This window comes from Triticum aestivum, chromosome 6A, assembly GCF_018294505.1.
Source record: "Triticum aestivum cultivar Chinese Spring chromosome 6A, IWGSC CS RefSeq v2.1, whole genome shotgun sequence".
NCBI classification, from domain to species: domain Eukaryota; kingdom Viridiplantae; phylum Streptophyta; class Magnoliopsida; order Poales; family Poaceae; genus Triticum; species Triticum aestivum.
The window spans coordinates 18,462,979-18,484,607 of record NC_057809.1 but is presented as its reverse complement, the minus strand read 5'-3'; the positions used below and the strand labels follow the sequence as shown (position 1 = coordinate 18,484,607).

At 44.6% G+C, this 21,629-nt stretch overlaps 3 protein-coding genes across 3 annotated transcripts; 1 reads left to right on the top strand and 2 right to left on the bottom strand.

The window, feature by feature from the left end:
• Positions 1-5,110: 5,110 nt before the first annotated feature.
• On the bottom strand, positions 5,111-7,949 carry LOC123130054 (F-box/LRR-repeat protein At3g26922). The gene is made up of 4 exons (XM_044550009.1): positions 7,403-7,949; positions 6,432-7,277; positions 6,193-6,342; positions 5,111-6,031 (listed from the first exon to the last, which is right to left on the bottom strand). Exons 1-4 carry the CDS (start codon positions 7,544-7,546, stop codon positions 5,717-5,719), a joined length of 1,455 nt encoding a protein of 484 aa, XP_044405944.1. The 5' UTR covers positions 7,547-7,949; the 3' UTR covers positions 5,111-5,716.
• Positions 7,950-12,987: 5,038 nt separating this feature from the next.
• Positions 12,988-14,055, bottom strand: LOC123130053 (probable NADPH:quinone oxidoreductase 2). Its single transcript, XM_044550008.1, has 3 exons — positions 13,850-14,055; positions 13,578-13,769; positions 12,988-13,466 (listed from the first exon to the last, which is right to left on the bottom strand). The coding sequence occupies exons 1-3, from the start codon at positions 13,953-13,955 to the stop codon at positions 13,150-13,152; spliced, it is 615 nt and encodes a 204-aa protein (XP_044405943.1). The 5' UTR covers positions 13,956-14,055; the 3' UTR covers positions 12,988-13,149.
• Positions 14,056-15,279: 1,224 nt separating this feature from the next.
• On the top strand, positions 15,280-19,118 carry LOC123130052 (TATA box-binding protein-associated factor RNA polymerase I subunit B). Its single transcript, XM_044550007.1, has 5 exons — positions 15,280-15,906; positions 15,996-16,594; positions 16,679-16,835; positions 18,056-18,180; positions 18,338-19,118. The coding sequence occupies exons 1-5, from the start codon at positions 15,336-15,338 to the stop codon at positions 18,731-18,733; spliced, it is 1,848 nt and encodes a 615-aa protein (XP_044405942.1). The 5' UTR covers positions 15,280-15,335; the 3' UTR covers positions 18,734-19,118.
• Positions 19,119-21,629: the final 2,511 nt, after the last annotated feature.

The following is a 21,629-nucleotide window of genomic DNA, read 5'->3' as shown; positions in this document are numbered from 1 at the left end:
ATCTTCGTAGAATATGTAGGAGCCAATATGAGCATCCAGGTCCCATTATTGGTTATTGACCGGAGACGTGTCTCGGTCATGTCTACATTGTTCTCGAACCCGTAGGGTCCGCATGCTTAAGGTTTCGATGACAGTTATATTATGAGTTTATGAGTTTTTATGTACCAAAGGAGTTCGGAGTCCCGGATGAGATCGGGGACATGACGAGGAGTCTCGAAATGGTCGAGACATAAAGATCGATATATTGGACGACTATATTCGGACATCGGAAAGGTTCCGAGTGATTCGGGTATTTTTCGGAGTACCGGAGAGTTACGGGAATTCGCCGGGAGAAGTATTGGGCCTTATTGGGCCATACGGGAAAGAGAGAGGGGCTGCCTAGGGCAGGCCGCCCCCCCCTCCCCCAAGGCCTAGTCCGAATTGGACTAGGGGGAGGGGCTGCGCCCTTTCCTTGTTTCCTACTCCTACTACATGGAAGGACTCCTAGTTGGAGTAAGAAAGGGGGAATCCTACTCCCGGTGGGAGTAGGACTCCCCTAGGGCGCGCCATAGAGAGGGCCGGCCCTCCCCTCCTTTATATACGGGGGCAGGGGGCACCCCATAGACACACAAGTTGATCCACGTGATCTTATTCTTAGCCGTGTGCGGCGCCCCCTGCCACCATAGTCCTCGATAATGTTGTAGCGGTGCTTAGGCGAAGCCCTGCGACAGTAGTACATCAAGATCGTCACCACGCCGTCGTGCTGACGGAACTCTTCCCCGACACTTTGCTGGATCGGAGTCCGGGGATCGTCCTCGAGCTGAACGTGTGCTAAAACTCGGAGGTGCCGTTGTTTCGGTGCTTGATCGGTCGGGCCGTGAAGACGTACGACTACATCAACCGCGTTGTGCTAACGCTTCCGCTGTCGGTCTACAAGGGTATGTAGATCACACTCTCCCCTCTCGTTGCTATGCATCACCATGATCTTGCGTGTGCGTAGGAAATTTTTTGAAATTAGTACGTTCCCTAACAGATATTGTGAAGCCAATCAGAACAAGCAGTCACTCAGTGAAGACAAAAGATAATGCAATCATGCAATGACTTCACAAGGACCAACAGTAAGTAAAGGAAGGGAAGGATGAAACCAGTGACTCGTTGAAGACAATGATTTGTTGGACCAGTTCCAGTTGCTGTGACAATTGTACGTCTGGTTAGGGTGGCTAGGTATTTAAACCTGAGGACACACAGTCCCGGACACCCAGTCCTGAACACACAGCTCAGAACCCTTAGTCCTCACCGTATTCCCCTTGAGCTAAGGTTATGCAGACCTCGCCCAATCACTCTGGTAAGTCTTCAAGGTAGACTCCCAAACCTTCACAGACTTCGTTCACCGGCGATCCACAATGACTCTTGGATGCTCAGAACGCGACGCCTAACCGGCTGGAGGATTCACAGTCCTCAAGTGTAATAAGTCTTCAGATCACACAGACAGGATGACTTAAGTGATGCCTAACACTCTTTGGCTCTGGGTGGTTAGGACTTTATCCTTGCAAGGAATTCTCTCTCAAAGGCTTCGAGGTGGGTTGCTCTCAAACGACAACAGCCGTACTTTAACTCTGAGCAGCCAACCATTTATGGTTGTAGGAGGTGGGCTATTTATAGCCACTAGGCAACCCGACCTGATTTGTCCGAAATGACCCTGGGTCACTAAGGAACTGACACGTATTCCAACGGTCAGATTTCAAACACACATGGCAACTTTACTTGGGCTACAAGCAAAGCTGACTTGTCCAACTCTGGACAAGATTCGCTCTCATAGTCTTCACTCGAAGACATAGGATTTTGGTTAAGCATCACTTCAGTCATTCTGACTGGTTCTCTTGGACCCCACTTAACAGTACGGTGGTTCCTATGACTCAACAAAGAAGAAAAAAACTACGAAAGATCTAAGTCTTCGAGCTCCATAGGCTTCATGCGATGTCTTCTCTTGTCATAGTCTTCAATGTGAATATCTTCATATACCACCTTTGACTTCAATGTCTTTATACATTTTTAGGGGTCATCTCTGGTAGGAAAACCAAATCAATGAGGGATTTCTACCTGTGTTATCCTGCAATTCTCACAAACACATTAGTCCCTCAACTAGGTTTGTCGTCAATACTCCAAAACGAACTAGGGGTGGCACTAGATGCACTTACAGACTCCACCAACCGCGTTCTTGTAACGCTTCCGCTTAGCGATCTTCAAGGGCATGAAGATGCACTCCCCCTCTCTCATTGCTAGCATCTCCTAGATTGATCTTGGTGACACATAGGAAAATTTTGAATTATTACTACATTCCCCAACAATGGTATCAGAGCTAGGTCTATGCGTAGATTCGATGCACGAGTAGAACACAAAGCAGTTGTGGGCGATGATTTATTCAATTTGCTTACCGTTACTAGTCTTATCTTGATTCGGCGGCATTGTGGGATGAAGCGGCCTGGACCGACCTTACACGTACTCTTACGTGAGACATGTTCCACCGACAGACATGCACTTGATGCATAAGGTGGCTAGCGGGTGTCTGTCTCTCCCACTTTAGTCGGATCGGATTCGATGAAGAGGGTCCTTATGATGGGTAAATAGCAATTGGCATATCACCGTTGTGGATTTGCGTATGTAAGAAACGTTTTTGCTAGAAACCCATAGCAGCCACGTAAAACATGCAACAACAATTAGAGGACGTCTAACTTGTTTTTGCAGGGTATGCTATGTGATGTGATATGGCCAAAAGGATGTGCTGAACGATATATGTGATGTATGAGATTGATCATGTTCTTGTAATAGGAATCACGACTTGCATGTCGATGAGTATGACAACCGGTAGGAGCCATATGAGTTGTCTTAATTTATTTATGACTCGCGTGTCAATGAAAACGCCATGTAATTACTTTACTTTATTGCTAACCGTTAGCCATACTAGTAGAAGTAATAGTTGGCGAGGCAACTTCATGAAGACACGATGATGGAGTCATGATGATGGAGATCATGGTGTCATGCCGGTGACGATGGTGTTCATGCCGCGCCTCAAAGATGGAGATCAAAGGCGCAAGATGATATTGGCCATATCATGTCACTTTATGATTTGCATGTGATGTTTGTCATGTTTACATCTTATTTGCTTAGAACGACGGTAGCATAAATAAGATGACCCCTCTCTAAAATTTCAAGAAAGTGTTCCCCTAACTGTGCACCATTGCGAAGGTTCGTTGTTTCGAAGCACCACGTGATGATCAGGTGTGATAGATTCTAACGTTCGCATACAACGGGTGTAAGCCAGATTTACTCATGCGAAACACTTAGGTTGACTTGACGAGCCTAGCATATACAAACATGGCCTCGGAACACAAGAGACCGAAAGGTCGAACATGAGTCGTATAGTAGATGCGATCAACATGGAGATGTTCACCGTTGATGACTAGTCCGTCTCACATGATGATCTGACACGGCCTAGTCGATTCGGATCATGTATCACTTAGATGACTAGAGGGATGTCTATCTGAGTGGGAGTTCATTGAATAATTTGATTAGATGAACTTAATTATCATGAACATAGTCAAAAGGTCTTTGCAAATTATGTCATAGCTCACGCTTTGGTTCTACTGTTTTAGATATGTTCCTAGAGAAAATTTAGTTAAAAGTTGACAGTAGCAATTATGCAGTCTGGGTCCATAAACCGATGATTGTCCTCATTGCTGCGCAGAAGGATTATGTCCTTAATGCACCGCTCAGTGTGCTGAACCTCGAGCATCGGCTGTGGATGTTGCGAACATCTGACATACACGTTTTATTGACTACATGATAGTTCAGTGCGTAATGCTAAATGGTTTAGAGTTGAGGCACCAAAGACGTTTTGAAACATCGCAGAACATATGAGATGTTCCAAGGACTGAAATTGGGATTTCAGGCTAGTGCCCACGTCAAGAGGTATGAGACCTCTGACAAGTTTCTTAAGCCTGCAAACGAAGGAGAAAAGCTCAATCATTGAGCATGTGCTCAGATTGTATGAGTACTACAATCGCTTGAATCGAGTGTGAGTTAATCTTCCAGATAAGATAGTGATGGTTCTCCAAAGTCACTGCCACCAAGCTACTAGAACTTCGTGATGAACTATAACATATCAGAGATAGATATGATGATCCTTGAGCTATTCGCGACACCACGAAAGTACTCCCTCCGTCCGGAAATACTTGTCATCAAAATGAATAAAAGAGGATGTATCTAGATGTATTTTAGTTCTAGATACACCTCTTTTTATCCATTTTAATGACAAGTATTTTCGGACAGAGAGAGTAGAAATCAAATAGGAGCATCAATTGTTGATGGTTAGTAAAACCACTAGTTTTAAGAAGGGCAAGGGCAAGAAAGGGATACTTCATATGACATCCTCAAACAGCGAGGGCCTGCTGCCCTTGATCTTATCAAGAATGGACCCAACATGGCGGCAAAGCGTTCAGGAGCATAGGCAGCTTCTTGCTGTTAACCATGCGTACAGATGTATAATAGTCCTGTGGAGATACTTCCTCCATCCCATAATATAAGATCGTTTTGCAAGCTGTTTTAGCTCGCAAAAAGATCTCATATTATGGGACGGAGGGAGATACAATGTAATCTGATGGCGTTCCAGTTAGTGGATGCACAACCTGGAAAACCTAAGAGCCAATGCTAGTGATATACCACTGCCTTTGCTAACGTGTGGAGTTGGCTGTGGTGATCAAAACTGTGAGATATGTGTATAGTTGTTGGTTCTTCAGAAATTTTGTGCAAGCAAAAAGATTATCAGGTCTTAATTTTGGATGTATATACTTGCCTGCAGCAAAAGATTTTTCGGGTCAAAACCACCTGATCTTTGTCGGTCAGGCTTCAGTTGCGGTTCTTTGCTAAAGATTTTTCGGTTATATAAGCTTGTTAGTCAAAACCAGCTGATCCTTGTCGGTCAGGCTTCAGTTGCGGTTCTTTGCTTCCTTGAGTTTTTTTGTACCCTGGACCTGGAGTTGGTTCTTCCCCAAGGAAGAATTTCTTCTCAGACAAAATGCTTGTTTGGAATACAACAAATCTTTTTTTTTCTCAACAATTTGTCCCCGAACACAACTTTTTTTTTCACAACTGATGTATATTAACTCGTTCCAATCACTCACACACACTTGGCAAATTTGTTCCCAAATTGCCAATTCAAACCCTTGAAAAGATGTACAAAAGGACAAGATTTAATTTGCTATTTGTACAGCACAGGGACACAAATCCTCCAATACAAACGTTATCATGCTATATAAACGCACCAACAGTGCACCTACATCATCATATATAACTTCCTATCTAACAACATCCACCTGCTCGATGACTGAAAGAAGGCCTCGAGATCGATACGAAGAAGCCCAGCATCCGCTCCGAAGAACACGACCATGGACCGATCTCTCCAAGGACGATGCTGCCTGGTTGAAGACCATGTCCTTCCATAGCTCCCAAAACACCGGAGCAAGTAACGAACCGTGAGGCGCTGGTTTGGAGCTCCACCAGCCTGGCAAGAAGCCATTCGCCCTAGCCACCGAAACGATTTTGCAAGAACTCCACCAGTCTAGCAAAGAATCGTTCCCCCTAGGCACCCCAATTAATTCTGCCCCTAGCGTCAAGCAACTCTGCACACCAGAAACCAGCAGGTGGTCGATGGCTTCGCCCCTGTTGATGTCTCGCTGCCTTAAGCGAGAAAAATCTTTGCACCCGATGGGAGTCTGTCGAGTAGAGGGCCTCTAACCATATCAAGCGCATCACTATTGAATTCTGGCTTTACTTCATCTGGATCCCAAGCATCAGTCAGTCTTTGAGTTGTATCCACAGTCACAACCTGTATCACAGGGGCATTCTCCACAATGTGCATAAGGAATTCAACTTGGCCTCTCGCCCCTCTGAAACCCGAGACACGGATATTCTTCAGATGTGTGTATTCACACGGCGGGATCTCTTGTCTGGAAGGTCCCTCATTTGCAAACCACATGGTAGAAGTCCCATTAAACTGCAAAAGTACATATACGATGGCAAGATCAGTATCGAATTCAGCAGAGAGAAACAATGTTTGAACGAAATACCATTCAAAATGCATGTAACGGCTACCACCCACATGCAGGATGAAAATAAAAGATGGCAAAAGAGGAACCGTTCGGGAATATTACTCACATGTACTTCCAACCTTTCAATGAAGGGAGCAACCCTTAGAAACGAAACTATGTAGAGAATTTTATCATGATCTTCGTAAGATATCATCAACATTATCTGCACATGCCTGAGCTGAGAAAACACGCGAGGACTATTTAACGCCCATCGGGTCTGAAAGATAAAGCAGAGGTTATTATTATTACTACAGAAATGAGTTGCACAAGCTAACTCCTTATTTGAATATTGTTGGAATGAAATACCTCTAGTCGTAGAATTAAAACATCCAGCGTCAGGTTTTGTACATCTGGAAGCCCGCTGAGGAGTGACGCGACAGCATGCTGAAAAACTGCACCGCGGAACGAAATCTTTGCATTTTCCAGTTTGGAGGCGTGACGGAGGGCAATAGGTATGTATGTTCCATCGTACAAAAAGGTGGAGAGACTTGCAGCGTGGAACTCTATCTTGGTTATCTCACAGTATATAACCTTCAAGTAGTGCAAGTGCGACAACGGCTGAACGACCCTCAGCTCATCGTTCAGGTGGCATCTGACTAGGCTCAGGCACTCGAGTTTACAGCAGTTGCCCAGGATATTCTCGAGATCCTGCCTAGTGGTGCCTTTCAGTAAATAGAGATCGAGCTTTCTTAGGTTTGGAAGACCGGCGAAGTGGGAAGGAGGTTTGAAGCATACAAAGCTAAGTTGCAGAAAGTGTAGGCAGGATAGGCTTTCCTTGTCTAGGAGATGGAATGGGAACGTGTAGTGATAGCCATGTCTCAGGAGATTGGATGAGGGTGCCAAATCAAAAGCTAGCTTCTTTGTCCGGGACGATATAGCAAACCTAATCCAATTGTCGAGGTGATGAACTAGTTTGCTCTCAAACATAAATTTAACCTCGAGATCTTCGACAAACTTGCCACGGTGCTTCCGCAAAACCGCGTTAACACGGTCGACGAACACCTGGGCATGCTGCTTCACCCCATGCGTATGGGCGCCGTTGAAACTTAGTTTGGGGCAAGCTGTCCACAAAGACTTCCACTCGCTCGCCAAGACGCTGGTCCGAACAACCTCTTTTGCAGGCAGTTTCGATAAAATTGAGCATAAGACATCCTTCAACAACACCAAAAAAACACTTCAGCTCAGTGAATCAACTTATTTGCCCTTAAATAAAAGTTAAATAAAAACATAACTTAAAGCTAAATCAAAATGAAGGGTGTGCAATCTTGACATGCTACCTCTGGAAGGTCTTGAAGTTTAATGTTCGGCCTACCCTTGCCATTGGTGGATCTCCTCGCTGGTTTAACATGGACATGTTCCTCTGGTTTGGTTCCTGTACTTGTCAGATAGTTGCCCATTGCAACGGCTGGAGCCAAAAACATTGTGACATCAGAGAAACAAGAGGATAATGAGCATGAGTTATGAAAGTTCAGTCAACACAAGTACAGTAGCATGTGTAAACTCAATTTCGGCGCCTCTTTCAGTTTCAGGGCATCATAAAATTAGCAACTTTCCTTGCCTATTCCCCACAGGAAGCAAAACAGAGGAGGAATAATCGCAAATAGGGTTGGAAGCAGAGGCTCAACTCGCCGCCGTCGGAATAATTGACTGACTGAGAGATCTGAGGCGGCGGCTTAATTCGGGGGTCGGACCGGAATTTCTGGGGAGGGAAGGGGGGCGCAGGAGCAGGAATGGCGGCCGGTCGGCGGCGAGCGAGGCGGGCGGTGGGTGGACTTTTCCCCTCTGGCTCCGGCGGAGGCGGGCAACGGAGGAAAAAGGATTGATTTTTTTTTTTGAGCATAAAAGGATTGATTTTTTTTCTTTCAGTCTTGACAAAGAAAAGGATTGATTTCCCGGCGCTTTTATTTTGGGCTGTGCAATGCCCGTGCAGGCCGAGTCCGGCTCCGTTAAGGAAGCCGAAGGTGTTCCCGAAAATCCTCTCTCTGCTTTAAAGTTCTATATATATATATTTGCTGTTTCTAAAAAAAAGTTCTAGATTTGCTAAAAAAAAACAGTTCTGCTAAATCCCTTGATTAAACAATACGATTTTCGTGTGATCTAGTTATTGCAGATCTAAGTGACTCAATCAAACATACTCTCTATGTTCACTTTTGTAAATCGGTTAAGACAGCTGGAATTGAACTGTTTTATGTTCTGGTTTAAATGTCTAAAATGTCTTACAAAAATAAACAAGAGGAGTAATAAAAAAAGACAAAAATCCATGGATAAATCAATAACATAGAACTTAGACGTGTCAAGCATATCTAGATGTGCTTTAGCAAATCTGACACGACTTTTCTAAATGTCAGACCAGATCATTTCCGTCCACCGTTGGATCGTGATTGTGCGGGAGCGATGTAAGTGGCGGTTTTCTAGGGTCGCCGTGATTGTCCAGGCGACATTTCTGAACCCTGTTCATCACTGGTGCCTAGAACCAAAGCATAGTTGTCCGGTAATAGACTTATCACACTAACCAATCCATCCAATAGTTATATGTTTTTTGAGTTGAAGACAAAACACCTTTTTTAATATGTTGCTTTGTACTAATATTTAGACTAAAAAGGTTTTTGGGCTACTAATACATGCCATCATAAAGAAATAAAAGTAAGAGACTAATTCGCACATGCACACGTTTTAGAAATGTACTCTAATAAATTATGTGTAAATAGCATGATAATATATGTCCCGCATACCTAATAACTTGTGTAGAGATACCGCGGGAACATTAACACGGAGAAAAATGATGTTTGACTCTAGAAGCTCGCGGAAGTTTTAACGTAGATGGTTGCCTTCACTATAGAAGGAAGACAATGACTGGACGTCTTGTTTATGCTGGACATGGTGATTATTACCTGTTGATACACTCATTTGCCAAGCTTGCAGAAGTTGATATTAGGGTTATCCATGCTAGTGTGTTAAAACTTTAGAGGAGACTTGTCTGGATAGAAGAAAGAATAGGCAGAAACTGGGATGCCTTGCATAATCTACCTGGCTAAGCAAATGATGCGAAAAGACATGTTTGAGGCTGAAGTGTTTGATGGATTGCCAGTTTGCCAAGTCATTAATTGGTGATGGGTTATCATTCTATTCAACAACAACAACAACAACAACAACAACAACAACAACAACAACAACAACAACAACAGCAACAACAACAACAAAAAAGCACCAACAACTTATGTTCACTAGTAGAAAATGGAGCTTTAGCGCCGGTTCGTAAGGGCCTTTAGTGCCGGTTCCATAACCGGCACTAGGGGGTGGGCACTAAAGCCCCCCCCCCCCCTTTAGTACCGGTTCGGCACGAACCGGCGCTAAAGTGCCACCACGTGGCGTGAGCTCGCGCCCTGGTATGGGGAACCTTTAGTACCGGTTGGTGTTACCAACCGGTACTAAAGGTTTTTTGTTTTTGAATTTTTTTTTTGAAAATTTTGGAAATTTTTTTTGATTTTTTTCGATTTTTATTTTTTCTGAATTATTTGATGATTTAGTCTCTAATCACGTCTCTTAACTGCTCAAGTGTGGATCACTCATTCCAAATCGCCTGACTTCCCGGCCGGTCACCCATCCTCTCACTCCCCCCAGCTTAAGCACGCTTAACTTCGGAGTTCTATTCCTCCTACATTCCAAGTCTGCACTTGTTGTTTTCCTGACAAATGTAAGCTGTCAATCCTATTAACCCTCAGTAGTTTAGCTTGAGCATGAAGTCACACGTTTCACCGTTTGAGTTTGAAACTATTATTCTAAAAACAGTAATTATGTATTAACACTAATATTTCTTGAATAAGTAGTTTGACCATAGTTTGACCACAGTTTGACCAGATTTGGCCAAAATTCAAAAAAAACTGAGATACTTATTTAGTAACACTAATAGTGTTGCGTAATTATTTAGTAACACTATATTTCTTGAATCAGTTGTTTGACCGGTTTGACAAGATTTAACCAAAATTCAAAAAAAAACATAAATTAGAGCATATCTTTTTTTCCTTTTACAATTTTGTCATTTCAAAAATTGTCCTAAACCCTAAACCCGGGACTTAAAACGTCGGAAACTCTATGCTAAACAGTAAAAACTAAGGGTTTAAACCATAAAACCTAACCCTAAACTCTGAAATCTAAACCCTAGCACTAAACGCTAAAAACGTCTAAAATGCCCAAAAACTCTATTTTCCCTTTGGAATTTTATGATTTTAAAAAATTGTCGAAACGGAAAACTGGTTGTTTCAGCGGATCAATCTTTTTGTTCTGCAAATTTTGATATATTATATGTATTTTTCTGAATTACGATGATTTAGTTATGATTTTTTCAAGTTTAAAAATTGCCCTATAGTCCCGGTTTGTGTCTCCAACCGGGACTATAGCTTAGACCCCTTTAGTGCCGGTTCGTCGCATGAACCGGTACTAAAGGTTGGCCCTTTAGTACCGGTTTGTGCCACAAACCGGGACTAAAGAGGCTCGTGGGGCCCCGGCATGACGCGAGCCTGCCACCACCCCTTTAGTATCGATTCGTGGCACGAACCGGTACTAAAGGTTCAACACGAACCGGCATTAATGCAAATCCGTTCGAACCGGCACTAATGGTACCATTAGTACCGGGCCAAAATCAAACCGGCACTAATGTGCTTAACGTTTGACCCTTTTTCTACTAGTGGTTAAGGAAGATAAACAACTACATGATAGCATGATTTGGAGCTGTGTGGAGACACAGTGTTCCCAGAAAAGGCACTAGGGCCATCGTAATCTCCTCACGCCCTCGCACAATGCAAGATAACGTGATTTTCACTAAGGGACCTTTGTGGGCGGTCACCGAACCTATACAAATGGCAACCCTTGGGGGCGGTCACCGGTACCTGTACAAATTGTTCGGGGCAATCTTCACAACTTAATTGGAGACCCCGACGCTTGCCTAGAGTTTTACACCATAATGATTGAGCTCCAAGACACCACCAACCGTCTAGGGCGCTCAAGCACACAAGAGGAACAAGCTCTAGGTTACAAGCACCCAATAGTAATAAGCTACTCAAACTTCGCTTTCACATATCATTATGGAGGACTTAAACCGATGCACGAAATGCAATGGCAAGGGCACGCGAAGTGCCCGAGTCCTCTCTCAAATCCCACCAAGGCAACTAATGATATGAAGGAATATGAGAGGAAGAGCGAAGAAGAGAACACAAAGAACTCCAAGATCTAGATCCAAAGGATTCCCCTCACATAGAGGAGAAAGTGATTGATGAAAATGTGGATCTAGATCTCCTCTCTATTTTCCTCAAAAACTAGCAATGATCATTGAAGGGATTGAGAGATAGCAAGCTCAAAGAAGGTCAACAATGGGCGCAAACACGAGCTCAGAGGATAAGAACAATTGGGGAAGAAGACCCCCTTAAATCCTCAAATCCAACCATTATGTGCAGTGGTCGTGCACAAGCGGTACTACCACTCCAAAGAGTGGTACTACTGCTGCAGACGGCAGTTCCAGCAAAAGCTAGCGAGCACGTGCAGTGCTGGAGCAGTAGTGTCGCCGGAGCGGCGCAGTACAGAGAGAAACGATGGTACTAAGAGGCCGCAGCTACTACCGCCCTAGTACCGCAAGAGCAAAAAAAGCAACAACAACACAAAAAAGCGGTAGTGACAGCGGTAGAAAAACAACGAAAGTACCGCACAAGCGGTACTATCATGCAACTGCCGTGATGGAACAACGAACCTACAGAGGACGAAAAATAAGCGCCAGTGGCTGCAGTAGCTCATAGCGGAAGTACTGCATAAGCGATACTACCGCTAGGGAGCTGAAAATTTGCCCAAGTAAAACTGCCATAATTTGTGCAAATAATCTCATAATTCAGCAAACTCAAACTTGTAGGATAAATGACGAGAACCACTATCCAACCACCATAGAAGAGAAAATAAACATAAGCTTGGGTGCCTTACAGAATCTACCTAGCCAAGCAAATGATGCCGTCATGTTATAGATAGTAAGGCTGCCCTCTTTTTGAGATGCATCACACTAAAGGCAAACGTGCGCTTCGCCGCGCCATTTTTTACTTGCGGCAATAATTGTTTTCTCTAGCATATTATTGTTGTTGGTTGTTTTGTTCTAGTTTTATCCGCGTTGATTTGAGTTTTAGTAATGTTATAGCGGTGGTTTTTTATACATATATCGTGTTGGTCTGCTGTTGAAGATGATATTTCTTTTGGGAGGAAAGTGGACTTATTTGATGCGTGGTTGTGGTGTCCTTACATGTTTCGACGCCAGTGCCTGTGAGTATTCGTTTTGTGAGCTTCTTTGAAGCTCATGTTCAATGTTGAAAAGATGAAGTTATTTTTATAATGTGGTCCATGAAGCCCTAGCTTGCTCAAGACTCAAGTCGGCTCCCTGCTCCGATCGCTTCGGTGCTAGCTTAGAAAAAACGGCTAACGTTTATTATTTGAAAAAGAAAGTTAAATTAAAAGATGTTTAGAGTTTTTTAAAAACTCTTGTAAGTTAAAAAAACCATAATTGCTAAAAGAATATTCATGAATTGAAAAAATATTAACAAATTTTAAAAAATCTTCACAAATTAGAAAATAGTCATAAATTTAAAAATTCAGTATTTGAAACGTATTGGCAAATATAACAAATGTAAAATGTTTTTAATTTAAAAAAATCTTCAAGAAATTTCTTAAATATTCATGATTGAAAACATGAAAAAGATAAAAATTAATAATAGACAAATAATTGGTAAATTCACCGAGCGAGGAGAGGGCTCCACGCAGCCGAGTGAAGGAGGGCGCTTCATTTTGAGCGTGCATAGTTACTTAGTAGATAAAAAATCACCAAGGGGCAAGATAATGAAAATAGATTTGCATTAATGTGCCACCGAAATGGTCAGTCGCAGATGAAGAATTATTCCAGATATCATGGAGTATCAAGGTGGAGTTTGTGATGATCTGCTCAGACGATCTAATGAGCAGAGCACTGCCATTTCGTCTCAAGAAACAAATGGAGGCATCAGTTCCCCTGTTTGGACTTGCCCTGGAGCCTGAGGGAGAATTCTTGCAGCGACAGGAGCATGTTTCTGACCTGCTCCTTGGTCTCTGAGTCGATCAGGTTGCCGTCCGCGTCGAACTTTCTCGGGGGCAGGTGTGCCTTGGTGAAGACCTCCGGCTTGTTGATGAAGTGGATGTCAAGAAACACCCCGACCTGCCGGATGTGGTACTGCGACCGGCTGCCGCCGGTGCTGCCCGACGCGCTCAGCATCGCCGCGGCTCTGTCGGCCCAGCAGTTGGGCGGCCGTGATCCCCAGTCCAGCGCGTTCTTCAGAGGGCCTGGTAGGCAGTGGGCACACGCAGTTTGAGAAGGAAAAATTCCAGTACAGTGACAGGAGAAGAGGAAGGAAAAAATTCCGGTGGATTGGCAGTCAGGAAAATATCGGGCACCTGAAATGGAGTAGTTGTACTCGGGCGAGGCGAAGAGGAAGCAGTCGGCCGCGCGGACCCTGTCGCGGAACGCCTCGACGGCCGGCGGGAACCCGCCGCCGGCCTCGAGGTCGGTGTTGAGCAGCGGCAGCTGCGAGATGTCGACGTGGTCGATCTGCAGGCCCGGGATGGACTCCCTGCAGATCTCCGCGGCTGGCTTCACACCCAGGCCGTCAGCCACACGAACTGACGGACGGTAAACAGGAAGGGGGCCTCGAGCGCAAGGGACTTACCGGCGCGGATGAGGCCGGTGTTGGCCGACGCCCTGCGCAGCGAGCCGGAGATGGCCGCCACCCGCAGGACGGTCTTCGGCGGCGGCGGCGGCGTCGGAGCTGCCATGGGCGATGCGGTCTGGAGCTGCAGAGGGCGGTCGCCGGAGCACACACAAGCAGATATGAAAATGACTGAATGAAGAAAACGTTGATCTGGTGCAGTGGTCCTTTGGCTTTTGTGCCGCCTTATCGGACAAGACCCAACCGACTCACCAACCATCTGGCATCCAATCAAGCATGGCTCCGTCTCTTTCCACGCATCATATTTTCTTCGTCCGAAAATATTTGTCATTAAAATGGATAAAAAAGAATGTATGTAGAACTAAAATATGTCTAGATACATCTCCTTTTATTCATCTTGATGACAAGTATTTCCGGACGGAGAGGGTAGTTTGTAATTCCACACAAATAACTGGAGCGGAAAATGACCAGAATGCTGATAATAATTCGACGATATTTGATCTGCTCTCTTGCACTATCTGGCAGACAAAGTGGTCAATAACAACTTTGTTATATATATGGCAGCTATTTGCTGCCATGTTGATACTACACTCACTGTCTGCGCCCATTCTAGAATTTATTTATTTATTTTATATATGGCAGCTGTTTGCTGCCATGTTTATGCTACACTATATCTGTACTTTCTGAAAGAAAAAAAATCACTGGCTGCCATGCGAAGATGATGGGCAGTATCGAGTCTTTTTTTTTGCCACGATTTCCATAAATATCCGTTCGTGATAAATTTTCACGAGCGCATACAACATTTGTCAAAGGTTACTACAAAAATGATTCGATCTTTTTGAATTTTTTTAACTTTTTTTATTGATTTTACTGTTTACCGGGAGCATTTGAGCTCAGGTGCAGATGCTCCACGTCCCTCATCTGCTCAATACTTACACCGCCCTCTTCTGTAGTAGCGCGGGGAACTCATACATGTGCTGGTATAGTGCACAGGGGTGCGCCCCACGGGCCGCTGCCCAATAGGCTCGCCTGTTCGCCCGCATGTGCTCGCTTTTTTTCTTCTACTAGTGGTATGTTGTCTCATGAAAAAAAAAACCGGTCGGATTTTTCTTTTATTTTTTAAAAAATTGGGGACAAAAAATGTTCATGAGTTTTAACAAATGTTCATGAATTTGAAAAGTTTCCATTAATTTGAGAATGTTTGTGAGTTCAAAAAATTGGTCACGAACTGTTGGCAAGTTTTAAAAAATGTCACGAATTCAAGTATGTTTGCAAATTTGTAATATTCACGAATTTTGAAGAAAAACACAAATGCTGAAAAAAGTTGCGTGTTTGAAAAAGCTTTGGCTACATGAATTTTGATACATTATACAGCCCGCTCCAGAATATAAGCCCATGTCAACCCTACTAACCCAACTCCAGCCCATCTAACATCAACAGGCCGGCAGTTCTGAGGCAGCGAGCTAGGCCGCGAGCGGCGGCTGCCATGGATGACGAGGGCGGCGTCTCCCCGTCCCACCACGGCGGCGGCGGCGCCGGAGGAAGCATCCGCCTGCAATGCGAATGCGGCTTCAAGGACGACTACAGCCTCGACGACACCGAGGACGGCCGCTTCTACTGCGGCCGGTGCTACGGCGACCTCGACACCCAGGCGACCGCCGTCGACCACGCCGACTTCCAAACCCCGGGCAACATGTCCTTCCACCGAGTTTCCCAGCCCACCAAGAACCCCAAACCCCGGCAGCAACCCCGTGCTCCCGCTTCCCGTCCCTTCGAAGAATCCCACGAGCCGCGCGACTTTGTGCCTGGCGCCGACGACCCGGAGGAGCTGGGGGCTCGGGTCCGGCGGCGCTACGTGGAGGGGCTGCAGGTGATCCTGCACCGGCAGCTGCAAGTGCTGGTCGAGAGGTACCGGGTGAGCGCGCTCGTCTGCGGCGTCGCCGGAACCGTCTGGCTGCGCTGGGTGGCCGCCTCCAAGGTGTTCGACGAAATGTGGGCGAGGAAGGTGCTCGCCGAGGATGAGTCTGCGCAGAGACGGAAGCGTTCTGCCAGCGGAGGTGTCAATTTTAAGCTCCTGTTCAGTTATCACCATTGAAAGACCAGAGCAAACTTGATCAACATATGTAGTGTCTTTGTGTCTGTCCAGGCCAGCAGGAACCTCAAGAGGTGAAGTGTGAATGGGCGGATGAAGCCTCGCCTCGAAAAGACAAGCGAAGGGTCGAGTTCATCTATCTGCGCTCGTTGAGGACGATGCTGCCGCTGTACTCGACGTTGTCTGTCTGTTTCCTGGCCTGCCATATTGCCCGGGAAGCCGTCCTACCGACCGACATTTATAGGTGGGCGATGGAGGGTAAGCTTCCTTATGTGGCAGCATTTACGGACGTGGACAAGCTTCTTGGGAGCCCTCTAAGACACTGCCCTCTGAATGCAAGACAACTGTTCAGGCCAGTCCGAGTGATTGGAGCGTGGCAGCTGGAAGCGGCAGCTGGGTTCATAGCACAAAGAATAGGCTTGCAGCTTCCTTCAGTTAATTTCTACGCTATTGCTCAGCGCTACTTGGATGAGTTGTCCCTGCCGATAGAAAGAACCCTCCCTCACGCTTGCCGCATCTATGAGTGGGCAATGCCTCCAGAACTATGGTTGTCTAGTAATCCAGCCAGGATCCCTACACGGGTCTGTGTAATGGCTATACTAATAGTTGCTTTAAGAATTCAGTATAACATCAATGGTCAAGGGGTATGGGAGGTGAGTATTCCATATAAAGCCACTCTCGTAAGTCATGTAAGATCTGCCCTAAATATGATGGACCCAACTTTTTTTTTTCTTTAGGAGATATGCGAGGCAGCAAGAAATGCAGGCGGGTCTGACCGTGATGCAAATTTATCACCATCTATGAAGCCTGATGGCGGCTCCAGTGAGGAGTTTGGCACAAGGGAATTGCTATGGACTCTTGTAGATGCCTATGATAAAATTGATGTTGCACATGGTAATTGTTTGACCATTGCTTTGCATCTACATCAAATTATTTTTTTGTAATATATTCATGTCAGGTTTGATCCTTATGTTGTCCATTAGCGATTTATATATTTACCTCTTATGTTACCAAGTACATGCTATTCTAGCTTCTAGCACAGTGGCTATGTCATAACAGAGAATATGACGTACTATCTAGCATGGTAGGCATGTCGTATTTTGTATGTTAGGTTATACCCTCCTGTCCTATGTGTAGAGCCACTAGTCTATCTTGCAATTGTAATTTTCAGTTACTGGGGTAGCTTTATTTTCAAATTTTAGGACATTTACTTAGTAACAAACTGGCAAGAATTGTCGAATAAAATTTATATTGTTGTAATGGATAGAATAATATTTCGATGTATGTGTGGAGTTTCTGGCCTTGTTAGTGATTTTGCCAACATTGGCTTTAGAGTCCCCCACCACAAAAGGCGGATTGTTGTTGCCATAGTTGAGTCCATAGCATAACCCTTTGATCTTGTAACCACCTCTGGGGGTGTAGACCCCCCCCCCCCCCCCCCCCCCCCCACATCCTTTGTACATATGTAAACACTACTCTGATATTTTAATATACATGCAGTAGGAGCCTTTCCTACTGTCTAATCTATCAAAAAAATAATGCACCAGTATCTTCCAGTGAAATATACTGTTTTCTGCTAGTACCTTTGGATTATCCGAAAGACATATTCTCATTCTTTCTTACACAAACATAGAGGTCTGATAAGTATTCTAGAAGGGATCCCATGTTTCAAAAATAACCAAGACAGAGCTGCACCTGTTTCTTTTGTACGGATGGTGCTCAGTAACTCCCCTTTAGTGAGAACAGAGCATCACTCTGTTGGCATGGTAGGTGCGTGCGCGGCCAGCCCGCCTGTGTTCGAGTTTTGGCTCTGTTGCCTTGTGCTCAAGGATGCCCCTTCTATTAATTCTATTAAATATAGCCCCCAAAGGCTAGACCTGGTTGGTCTGGTTTGTTATTATCATATAATATGTCAAGGAAAGCTTAGAAGTACAATAATGGCAAAGTGTATTGGATAAGAAAAATGTGCATTCCATTCTTATCTATTTAATATAGATGTTCACGGTGATATATTTGCTCAGATTTGTGTCTGTGAATACATTCTAGGGTGAACTTTTTACTAGACCAAATGCTTAATAGTGGTACAAAATTGACGAAGTTTTCTAATTCTGCAGACTATTCGAAGGACCTTCACTCATATCTCAGATATTGCAAAGATGTTGTTTTTCCTGGGATTGCATGTTCAGTTGAAGAAGACCACTTAATAGAGATCTTCCAGGATCTTTACAAAGGACGAGAGGTAATGCACCCAACTTAATGTTGTTGTATCTTATTCCTTTTTTATTCACAGCATATTTGAACTTAAAATTTGTACAGATGTAGCACCTCGAGGATTATCTACATGTCTTTTGGTGGTGATTGTTGTTGGTTTGATTTGTAAACCTGTTGCACTGTAGGATGAGAATTCAAAAGCGCACACCATAAATGGAGCGAATAAACGAGGTCGGGATGGGACTTCTGTTGGTGCAAGGTGCTTTTCTGCATCATCATCATCATCATCAGGAATACAAAGTATCAAGTCAGAAATGGAATACCATGGATTTTGTTATATGCAACCAAGGAAGTGGCCAAGATCAGATGGTTACCTTCACTATCGAAAGAAGACAATGACTGGTCATCTTGTTTGTGCTGTACATGCTGATTATTACCTGTTGATACGCTCATTTGCCAAGCTTGCGGAAGTTGATATTAGGGTTATGCATGCTAGTGTGTTAAAACTTGAGAGGAGACTTGGCTGGATAGAGGAAAGAATAGGCAGACGCTTGGATGCCTTGCAGAATCTACCTGGCTAAGCAAATGATGCGAAAAGACATGTTTCAGGCTGAAGATTTTGATGGATTGCCAAGTCAGTAACTGGTGATGGGTTATCGTTCTATTATTGAGAAAAGAGATTATGTTTGTAGTTCGGATCTCATGATCCTGGACCAGACGATGAGGATCCAAACAGTGGACTCTGTTACAAGATCTTGCTGACAAAGTGACCAGGAACAGTAAACCGTATCTCTACTTGTACTAACGATTCCCATGGAGATGTCGGTAGACCGTAGTTCACTTTGATGGCAAGCTTTACCAAGAAGTTATAGTCATCATCTGTGAGATTTATCAGCTCGATTGTAAAAAATGACCAAGGCCACTACGAAGTTTATTTTAGTTGACAAGTTTTCACCCTTTCTTATTTATGGATTATCCACCTCACCATTTGTATGTAGTAATATATTTTGTTGTACCAGATTGTTTTCTCCACATGTCCATGGAGCCTTGGTTGTTTCTTAGGTAATTGATTTGTTTTCTACTACTGGATTTAGCTAGGGATACTAACAATAGAAAAAAATAATGTTAATGTCTACATGAAATATTTCTTTATTGTTGTTGTGTATTCATATCTCGAAGCCATGGTTAATTGGTCAAATTCAAAGAAAAATATCAACTTGCGGATCAATTTGGAGAACTTCCCAAGGCCATTCTTTGCATGATATATCCACTTTTCTTTTAACCCATGATATATGCTAAAATGTGGCCCCATCACTGAATTCACAAGGGGAAAAAACATACGAAACATCGGTTTCCGGCTTTCCGGCAATTAGGGTGAAGGCCTCCTGCTCCTTTTTAGGGGGAATGTATCTTTTTAGGGGAATGTATCTGGTGCACTGGTGTTTGTAGTGTTACCAGTGTTGGACGCTGTATCGCATTGTAAAATGTTTCAAAATAAATCTGAAAAAGTCTAGCACACTAACACAAACACTAATGTAAGTTGTCACAAAATTTCATATCAAAATTTGAAACATTGCATGAGATAAAAAAAATGAAAATTTCTGACATCAATGTGATAGTGGGCCAAATATAAAGCCCAACTTATATTATGTACTATTCTATGTCAAATTTGTTATTTTTGTACCTCTAGCAATGTTTTGGATTTTGATTTGAAATTTTGCGACAACCTACACCAATGTCGTGTGAATGCACTTTTTTTTTCCAATTTTTTGAACATTTTAAAATGCGCCACGGGCATTTAGGAGCACTATAAGCACCGGTGCACCAAATACACCCTCTTTTAGGTGTTTTTTCAGCTTGTTTAGCGTTTATGTTTTGCTCAGAAGGACGAGGCGGTGCCTGTGTCCTGAAGATGGAATAAGATTCTGCCGGCCTCCGGCTATTGTCGTCAAAGGGCGTGTGGAGGTGGGGCTCTAGCGGATTTCGTGGGATTTGGTCGGTGTTTGTCTTCGGTGGATTTGTCGTTTATTTCCAATCTTTGTTTGTCTGCGTTCGCATGTCTATAGATTGGAGCCTTTCGATTTACGCTTCCTTTCATCGGCGACGGTTGTTGCCCTGATGCGCTTGTCCCTTGGAGTCTTATATGGCGACTTTCCGACTTACTACAACAAGGTTTGCCCTGCTCCGACGAGGCAGGGATGATAATGACAGCGCACCTTCGGTTCGCTCCAACGCTTGCAATCGTCATTAGATGGTCTACGGAGATGGACATATATTTTTTTTTTGCTTTTGGTGTCTTTGTACGGAGATAGATGAATAAATTGGAAGCTTTTTCTTAAAAAAAAAACCCCACGAGGAAGAAGAAGACCAATACCCTGTTACGCTGAACTGTGGGCCATAGAACTTCTTTCTAATCGCCGTCTCCTCCCGCTCAGGCTCAGCTCAGGCGCCAATCCCCACCAAAACCTTCCCACCTCGGCTTCTCCTCTCCCATCCCCACCGCCGCCGCCTCCGCGCCGCGCGCGCGATCCCTCCGGCCAGCGAGGGCTCGGGCTCGGGCACCGGCGATCCGCTCCGTCAGCCTCTCCTCCCGTCGCCGTCGCCGTCGCGCCCCCTGAGGTAAGGCTCGCTCACCCGCGCGCTCCGATTCCCCCGCCCCCCGCGCGCGCATGCGGAACCTAACCCTAGCTCTCCTCTCTTCCTCCCCCGCCAGCTCCAGGTCCCCGCGAAGGCGCCCCCTACCTCAAGCCGCAGCGCCGCCACCGCCGGCCTCGTCTCGTCTCGTCGCCCCCTCCATCACCGATGCATCAGGAGGTACCCATTACATGCATTCCCCTCCTCCCCTTGAAGGCCTAGGATTTGTCGCCTGATTCAGTGGGGTACGATTTGCCGATCCGGTTCCCCTAGCTCTGGATTGATGAGTCGACCCATTCTAGAATGGGGCGGGAGATTGAATTTTCGAGCTCAATTTGTGGCGGCAACCTGGTCCTAAGTGTATACTGTCTGTGCTTTTGTGCATTTCGCGTTGAGAAATTTCGAGCTGTGCGGCGAAGTGGGGGATTCACAGGTTGCTAGCTGAATTAGTTCGATTTCATATTGATTGGAGGGCCGCACGTACTGCGAGATGTATAGCAAGCACTGAATTCATCTCTTTACGCGTTGTATCTCCACATGTTGATTGCATAGGAACTGCATAAGAGTGTCAATCCATCTTACAACAGGAATATTCAGCACTTGTTATTCACTATATGCATGCATGCGCAATGAACCGTACCTTGTGATCAAGCATACTTCTATTTGGCACACCAGCAACTTCACTTCAGTATCGGTAGAATCAGATAGAGGCCCCAGTTTTCCTACACGGATGAGAACTTGGTTCTTCTTCAAACCACATTCGGGTGCAGAGTTAAAAATTAGAGCAATGTTAGTGCAGAAGTAAGACATCTCTAGAAGTAGATACCAGGTAGCTAACTTCCT